Below are 9,674 nucleotides of genomic sequence, written 5' to 3'. Positions count from 1 at the left end.
CGAGATCGGAAGCGAGTTCGCACAGGTGGGGCCCTGTCCTGTAACTCGGTGCGGGACATTATCGACGGGCGGATGCCCTGCGCGGGAAACGTCGCGGGGGGGCTGCGAGATGGGAGTCAGTCACGACGCCGTGCCCTCTGCGTCGCGGAGCAACTCGTCGACATCCGTACCCGCAACCTCCTCTCTCTCTCTTTCTCTTTATTGATCGAATTGATTGTTTTAAACGAGCCGAAAAGTAGAGATGTTTACAGTGATAACATCACCATTGCTAAAGGGGGTGGTGTACCGATACTTTTGTTCGATATCCCTGTTCGACCACTTTCACCTTTAACGTTGATACTTTGAAAGTATTAAAGATTTATGTCACTCCGTGTCGCGATTTCGACGCCAATTGAGAGATACATTTACGCGTGAGGATAAATAATCGCTGATTTAGAGCGGCAACATTTTCGAGACAATCAAATAACGGATAATAATTTCCTCCGATTACGCATGTCATACATTTTTCTCATACATCTGTATCTGTGATAAAAAACCATAAATGCACTAAGGCAAAAAACTACAAATATAACTACATATCAGCTGAAATTAAAATAAATTTCAATATTGATTAAATCGCTGTCACGACCTATTAAAAAAGTATAGAGATATCAATCTTGAATAAGGCAAAGGAATATATACAATGCAATATAATAGATATAATTTAAATAATAAAATATTGCAATAATTTCGTGGAATGACAGCGTTTGGCGAAAACTGAATTATACGACGAACATACTGTTCTAGAATTATTTTCGCTGCGCGTATTTTTTTTTCATTTATGATAAGCATTATAATAAACGTATTGGCGTATATGAAATATGATCGTATGACATACGCAGTTCCGTTATGCCTATGATGCAAAATGACGCGCTGTTATGCAAGAACAATTGACACCGCGAGTTATAAAGATCAAATTACCTGATGGTTGCTGCGCCGTCCTCCGATGGCTCCTAGATCTCCTCCTCTTTCTCCTCCACGTCTCAGGTTTCTTGTATCTTCTTCCGTCACACTTGCACAACACAACACTCGCGGAAACAAGATTAATTACGATCGTGCGCGCATTATATAAAATGCAACGATTCCGCATTTAATTATTAAAATCCAACGATTTCCAATTTCCAATAAAGATGATCCGGATTTGCTAATACTCAAACTATCTGAAAAATTCAGAACTTGTTATTAAAAGATCCGGATTTATCTAAATCTGTTAATTTCAAATCCGAACGACACATTAAGAAATAAAACTTATAAAACAAAGAATTAATTGCAAAGTTAGTGAAAATTTATTTATTCTTGCTGCTTTACTAAATTTTAAAGAATATTATCCACAGCAAGAAATATCGTTGTAATAAAAAATCGCATGAAATTATTATTTGAACGTGTTAATCAGACAGTACTTCTTTAGCAAAGATGTAATTTTACTTGTTTGTTAAAGATTTTCAACATATATTTTATTTATTTTCATTGCAAATATATAAAATGTAGAGCAATTCTTATATATATAGCTATTATAATTTAAAAAAATTACTAATTTTATACTCAATATATAATTTTGTATTATGTTATATTTTTATCATCAAGCTTTCAAAGTCTAATTTTCTAGTTCGGACAGTTCGGATTTGAATTCGATTCTTTGTACGTAAGATGCAGACAATCAGATCACTTGGATTTCAGTAATCAAATAATTATTATTAAAAATAATTCGAACATTATATTTTCCGAATATTTACAGCTCGACGCTAATCGTATAACGCAACGTGAACTTCGTTACATTATTAACTTTGCATTGTTATTAATGGCACAGCATTGGTATTTCATTAGTTGAACAATTTATTTTAAATCCGTTTGTATATGCTATTATTCCGCGTCGTTAATTTCAACAAATTGTGCGAAATATTTACCCCGATAATCGAACGTCACGCAAATCTGTAACCGCGCGAGCCGTTAAAATCTATTTACTACAACGATCGAGCGTTTGATATATTCGAATACTTTTAGCGATTGCGGATAATAGAAGATATTATAATACGAAGGATAATACGAAGTAGATACGCGAAATCCATCTCCATCTTGCTCACCCGAGTATCAAAAAATACAAACGTCCCAAACTTGCGAAATGTTCCCGTTCTCACAAAATATTTAACATGTATTATAAAAAGAAATAGATACGCGCCGCATAATTCGTCTATACATTCTTCTATATCGACTTAATTATCAATATGTAATAGATGTATGGCTGTCTGCTAACCGAGCCAGCGAAATGTTGTATATTCGTTGCATATTACTACTTACTTATCAATCTCGAAAAGATACCTAAATTATGTTTAAACAAAAAGCTCAAAGTGATTACAGCTTCTGCCATTTTTATTCGTTTCAATTTCTATGCTCCGAATGAAAAGGTTCCCTCGAGATCTCTTACTTACTGCAGCGACGCGAAATCTTCGCGTGTTTCCGAATATTTTATTGCGCGCGAGGAATCTCTTATCGTAATAAACAGTGTCGTTTGTAATTTTTGTTTAACACTTGTTCACGAGATCGGGTCTCGAAAAGTAGTGCGAAGACACGCGGCACGCACCGCCGATAGCCCGCGCGAGAGGGTGGGCGAAAGGGTAGAGCGGCGATCTTCAGTAAACACCGCGCGCTGCGATAACAAATATCAATACCGCGCGCCGGTCGGCCTCGCCGTTATGAAATATTTTGACTGTATTTTCGAAATGGACGAAATGTATCCGAATATTTTATTTCCCACAACTTTAAATCGATTTAAATGAATCGGGCTACTGTCGCACGTTTAACGTTTCCCGCTTTGTTCGTAAACTCGCCACTCATCCAAGATATTAGATTTTTTAATTATTGCAATAAGCAATTGCTATTATTGCTAAAATAAGTAATATTATCTCGCGTGGTACATTATATCTCAAAATGGTAAGCGAATTACATTTAAATCTGTGAGAAATTCGAAGCGCAATGCGATACTTGAATTATATAGAGCATAACACATGGAGAAAATAGCTCAGTTATCACTCAATAATTATTATGAAACAGTAATCTGTAACTCTCGTTCTATACTGGTTCAATTTCGAAGGAACAACTCGTACGAGATTGATCTGCTGTAAGTGTATCGTTACGCCCACGGATCTTCAGCTGCGCGAGCTAATAATCGTTTATTACATGACACTTATGATATCTCAGACACAGGTGAGTTGCAACGAGTCTGGAAAAAGCAAAAATAATAAAGCCCACTTATCGAGGAATATTTAAAACGCAGCTGATAGATTATCCTTAGTTATCCTCGCGCGGTTACAGATCTGTAAACGTAACAATGTGACAATTGAGCAATTAATCGGAACAGACATTTCGCACGATTTACGCATTTAAAATCGAAATAAAAAAAATGGGGAATGTAATATATCGCTTCGCGCTAGTTAATCAGTGATAATTATTTAGTTCCATAATGACACCGAAATTGTCAAATTCGCACACAACTCACAGCGAAGTCGAATTTTTCATCGTTTTAAATGTAATTTGCTTGAAATTTTGAGATCGACAACGCGGAATAATATACGGATTAAATAAATCAACTAATGAAATGCTGTATTAAATTAACCGTTTAATGATAATGCAATAAACATTTCTCGAATTGTTCCGAATCGAGCCAACGTGACGATCTAATTTTCAAAAGCATCAATTTGTTATTTCTTTGACAAGCACATAATTCGTTTCTACATCAATGCTATTTATTTCGAAAACGTTTCCATATCGTTGAAATCATGACTCGTTGAAATCTTTCGCGTTTCGAAATTTGTTGCGTGCGAACTTGTGAAACATTGCGAACGTTTCACAAGCGGAGCTTTCTACAGTCGTACATCTTTTTCTTGTTATTTTATCGCCACGAAATAAATGCATTTAAATGGAAGTGCCGTGGAAAGTGTCTCCTGATAATTACATTTTGACAGTTACGTTTTGTATATTTTACAAATTATCTTTTGACAGTTCGCGTCGATAATCGGCTGTAATTGGTCATATTTTTGCGAGTGTTGTGTTGCGTGAGTGCAACGAAGGATCCTGAGAAGAGGAAGAGGAGGAGGCAGGCTGAGAGGCAGGCAGGCTTCGGCGGAGCAATCGTAAGGTGGACAAGTATTTAGTAAGTAATTTATACATTATTTTTTAAACTATATCGAATTATGCGCGATTGCGCGATTCGTAAATAATGTGGATGGCTAGATTCGTCGTGTTCGCATTCGTTGTTTGCCATTCGTGCCAATTCGCGCTGGCGGAGAGGTTTCTCCGTGAGAAATCAAAGGGAGCGAACCTCGTCTCTGTTCTGAATTTGCATAACGACGAGTATGTTATTCGCGTGTTGAAGCAAGATTTTCCCGGACGGGGACGTCATAAATCCAATATTTGTAACTTAATTTTAACGACGTTTTGCAACCAACTTTATTTAATGCAAAATTGTTTGCAACAACTATTTGAAAATCACGAGGGTTGACGTCATTTAAAATTAAGTTACATTATAGATGTTAAATTCATTGGATATCTCTGCGCGATGACATTTGAATTCAAATGCAAATTAATTCAGAACTGCTTTTTGAATCTCAAATAATAGTAATGTAAGGCACTCTGGCTAGTAGAATCGTTACTACCGTATATTTTATAGATATTTTCTCGCGTAACTTTATAGCTGTCTAACTTATGTGCTATCTTCATCTATCTCTTAACTCACTCTGAAATTCTGTCGATAATGAACAACACTACTATGAAAAATTTTGAGAGAGATTCGTAGAACGAATCTGACGGATCTGTCGCGGTGACTGTGCTAAATCGACCGATGCTTTGTGCCGCGAAATCGAATAGAAGCCGACATTTGTATACGGTAAGCGCGCGCGCGCGCGAGGGTACGTTTAAAAGTACGACGCTGAGGGATCCGGGCTTCGAGGGTGGGTATAGCGATTGAGCTCTCGAGCACTTGAACACGAGCTGAGAAGAAATGCGGGGAGAACAATGGACAGAGGTAACCAGGAGCTGGTGCTGCGTCATCGCGGTGGAGCTTGGGAGCCCGTCCCCCCCCGTACTCCCCACCGGGTCTTCGTCGCCGGTAACGAGATGCGCTCACGAAGAAGGGCTCACTCACCTTTCCGTGACCCGTCATGCGGACCGACCACCCACCCGGGTTCTTTCCCTCCGCGCGATACTCGCGCTCCTCCTCAGCGCCGCATTATCTGACGGTCGTATTAACGTCGACAGCGATATTAAATATCGCGTGTAACGTCCCTCTTCAGTCACTATTTCTGTTTAACACTAGAAACCGCCGCGCCGCTGGCAGCCGGTCTTTTTACCAGTCGAGCGTTTCTCCCCCCTACCGCTCATCTCTTGACTTGCATTACGTGTATCGTACGTAGAGTGAAATCGGAATCGAAAATCTCGTTTCCGTTCGTTACGATAATCAAAATCGCTCGTTTTAATCTTTCAATTGCGCTTAGAATTGCAGGGAATATTTTTAAACCGGTAAACGTGAGTCCCATGCTTGGTGGCACTTTTAGGCCCGGTTTCACAATTCGCGGTTAACTCAATTTAACCGAAGTTCAACTCACATTATCTTTTTCTAATCTAAGAATTAGAAAGAGATAAACAGTAAGTTAAACCGAGATTAAAGTTAATCTTACATTCGTGGCTTTAATCATTAATCGAACATGCCGCAACGTCTTCGTATTAGACGTCAATTTTTAAATGCAGGAGAGGATAGCACGAATTGTGCGGGCGCGATTTACATTCGATTAATAGAATTCGATCGATAGGATCGCGATAAAAGAAACTGTTTGAAAGACGAATCGCGTCTCTGAGAGGAGCGTAACCGAGCTTCGGAGAGTAGATCGGGGAAGGACGTCTGATCGTCGTACCGCTGCGGCGGCGACGGCGTGCCACTTGAAAAACAAAATAGGGAGAAAAATAAAAAGGAATTATCGGCAGCTGCTTGATCTTTCCGCGCGGTCTCGCATACGTCTTACAAACGATTCTCGGGCAATGCTTGATGCTTATTATTAAACACGACGGTAGCGTTATTCTCGGATATACACAGGGTGGGAGAGCGGGGAAACGGCGAAGCGCGCGGGAAGGTAAGAAAGAAAGCCACAGGCGGCGTGCACTTGGCTACTTGGCATTTACATCCACCATCCATTTCGCGCAACGGCTCTTCAGCGAGGCCTCCCCTCCTCCCCCCTTTTCTCTCCATCTTCAGGCTTTAGATGCCTGCGTCCGCGTGCACGAGTGCGCGCGTGTTTTTTACGCCAGTCGGCAAAGCGCGCGCTCCTCCGTGCGTGTCCCTCCGCGTATATGAAATGAGAGACGGGAACGCGCGGAGAGGAGGGAAAAAAAAGAGCGAAGGGAACGAGAGAGGCAGAGGAAGAGGGGAGGGAGGGAGAGAGAAAGAGACAAAAGGTAGAGAACTTCGGTGTGCGGTCATACGCGATCGCGCGAGAGGTGAGGGCGCACCTGGACCTTTCCTTTCCGCGTTTGCCCAAGGGCCCTCTTACTGCCTTCTTACTTCGCGATTCAACCGCCCAACAGACCGCCTCCAGTTACCGAAGTTTCCTTCTTCCACTTCGTCTCCTTTTCTTACCTACTCGTTGCGCGCGCCATCAAAATTCGCCCCGTCGCCGCGACATATTTTTGCATGCAGTCCTAATTCCAGCTCCCCGCGCTTCATATATTCTTTATAAATTCTCCTCGTGGCGTATGTGGGGTAAAATTCCACACGGATATTGTAAAGAAAATATATTGCGTTTCGTAAGAGAAAAATGCGATTAAAATTTTATAACATCCCCTGCGAAGTTTATACATAAGATCGTTTCCGAGATGCGGAGTAGACTCCACTCTTAACGCTCTTTCAATGGCCTTCCTTTCGAAACGGATTTCGCGCAACGCGATCACGCGAACGAGAGCACGTTGCGGCGACTTACATTCAGACAGGGATGCAAGCCCCGCTGCGCACAGCGCAGAGAGTGCCGGACAATGGGGAGGAATCGAGAGAGCGCGCGGCGTACCTGATAAGCGACCGCAACTACTAGCCCTGGGGTAGATCTCGGTGGAGATACAGCTTTATTTCATCAAAGGGACAATAACGGGGTCGCGATAACGTCGATTGCCATGTGGAGAGACGCGTTTTCGCCCTCTCCCTCCCCCTCCGGCATACGCGACGATTTGTGGTCCGAATAAAAATCTATCGGTCCATAAATTCCTAATTAACCGGAAAGAGTCTCGCTAAGAGGGTATACAATATTGAATTATAACGTAAAAACGATAGTATTCTTTTATCAGCATTTTGACAGCGTCAAAATACTGCGCAATGTATTTGTCAGTTTAATTCCATTAAATTATCTGCACTCCGCAACTTTTCCTTTGGGGAAAAATTAATATCGATAATTTGTCTAAATTACTTTAAATTTTTACTTATTACTATTTGCCTGCATCACGTGAGGCCGCATCTTTTTATATTCGCCGTTACTGTAAAAGGTATAAAAAGATATTAAAATAAGGATAAGGATCAATATTATCCTCGATAAGGATCAATATTAGAGCTTGCGACTCGTTCGAGGAATGAACGGGAAGAACTATAGGAATTTATGGACAAGAGTGTAATTGAGCCATTCAGTAGACTTCACTTAAGGAAATATCGTGTATTTCAATACAGAGTGAGAAATTCCGAAATGCCTGTACGGGTCATTCGGTGTCACATCGATCTACCGCTGTGCCCCCCTCGGGGCGTCGCACTGGATTTAGCACGCGTCACCGCACGCAGCACAGTCTCGCATGCGAAATCCGACGCGACGCGTCTGTTTCCCTAATTCAGCCCTAATATTTCACTGCGTTAGCCATTAACATACATTCCACAAATTACAATATATTCGTCAACGTACCCGTTCTAATCGGAAATTAAACGCAACGACACGAGAATCCTATATTCGATTATGACTACGCGAAAAGAACGGTTTTTTTAGGCGTACAAAAATCAGGCCAGACACACAGATCTGAAAATTACGATGGACCGTTGAAATAATTATGTAGAATGCTCAAGAGTGATGATAATACCGCAAAAAGTTTTGACATGCCAGCAACCAGCCTGAACGTTCAAACCTGCGCCTTAAAAACACATGCACGTGCTTCGTGAAAATTGAAGTCGCTTTAAATTGAAATGATAACCGAGTTAAATAAAATCGAAATGTCAACAGATCCTAGATAATTGTTTTAATGACGCATCCAACGTAATTGTTTTTAGATCCTAATTTTTGTATATTGCGCCCACTTCAGCAAAACCGTTTTTTCCGCGTACAATCGATTATAAATAATGCAATCTGATTGAACAAATCGACGAAAAAACGTTCTTTTAAAACAGCCTCAAACACTTTCGACACATCTATATAACGTCAAACGAAATCAGTGATCAGATGAACGAGAGTATCGAAGGGATACAATATCATTACATCATGTAATGTACTATTTAATTTACTGAAAAGATCATAGCAAATAAAGAAACAATGTGGCTTAAGTTTCCCCTTCTTGGCAATTTCTGTCAAAGCTGAAGAGAAACAAATTCTATTCTACAATGTGTGTCGCTTAAGTAATAAAATAATTACGATCGAGAATATATTTTTGCATAATTTAATTCTATGGTTCTTGAAAGTACCAGACTGACTCGTTTGTCATGTAAATTTTGCTTACGTTTTTCTTATGTGACGTGGCTTTAATACGTGATGTGAATTTTCTTTCACATCATGAATTGTTTCCGAGTGTAGCAAATACATACGCTATACTAGCTTTTTTTCCGCGCGTTTCCCCTCGAGTTACGAATTTTCTGATAAATTGGAATGTTTCAGAGTGAGAATTTGACAAGAAAAGAATAAAACGGATATCAAAATTGATTTCCTCGTCTATCGAGTTCCAGTTTAAGTCATATTTTAACTAGATCATTCCGTTGCCATAATGATCTTCAAAAGATGATGATCTAATATATGTACACAGAAACGCTAATATATGTTCATTCGAATTTCGTCAACGAATTTATAATGAAAGATTTATGGATATATAATGGAGATTTATAATACAAAAAAATCCGTGGTTTTTTTAAAACGTTCTGCGCGTACATTTATAAACACTGATATTTTTTTGTCCTCCAAAAAAATTAGAAATATAGATACGTAATGTTATCTCTTCCCCCGAGACAACATCGCGTTAGAAATCGGTTGCAGTATTCGGGGAATGCAATACTGGAAAAAAAAAAAAAAAAAAAAAAAAAAGAAAACGCAGTCCTCGAGCGTTGACGCCAATAATCATGCATTTATTGCACCGAAAATTCATCCAGTACTTCTGCCTCGCTTCCGAATTAACGCACTCTCTTAGAACGCGTACTTTGACAATGATCCTTAAATCTTAACTACACAATTATTATGCTCGGTGTGATTTCTTGTAGAAACCGTTCTTAAACCTATTACATGATGTGCGACAATTAGTCGTCTTCTTACTTATACCTGCATCTACATCGTTCGTCGCCATGCGTCTCGGTGGCCTCCTCCACCCCCTCCCCGAGTCGATGAGTAATTCTATAACATGAGATAAGCAGCATCTCGGCTAAAGCT

At 40.0% G+C, this 9,674-nt stretch overlaps 1 protein-coding gene across 1 annotated transcript in view; it reads right to left on the bottom strand.

The window, feature by feature from the left end:
• Positions 1-7,698: 7,698 nt before the first annotated feature.
• LOC105448957 (5'-3' exoribonuclease 2 homolog) overlaps positions 7,699-9,674 on the bottom strand; it is a 35,283-nt gene continuing 33,307 nt past the window's right edge. Inside the window, exon 17 of the mRNA XM_011687862.1 lies at positions 7,699-9,638. Coding sequence (XP_011686164.1) covers positions 9,573-9,638 — 66 coding nt within the window. The 3' untranslated portion in view covers positions 7,699-9,572. The remainder of the gene's footprint in view (positions 9,639-9,674) is intronic.

Source organism: Wasmannia auropunctata, unplaced genomic scaffold (assembly GCF_000956235.1).
Source record: "Wasmannia auropunctata unplaced genomic scaffold, wasmannia.A_1.0 LD336078.1, whole genome shotgun sequence".
NCBI classification, from domain to species: Eukaryota; Metazoa; Arthropoda; class Insecta; order Hymenoptera; family Formicidae; genus Wasmannia; species Wasmannia auropunctata.
Note: the sequence above shows the minus strand (reverse complement) of the source record. Positions and strands in the feature narration are given on the sequence as shown.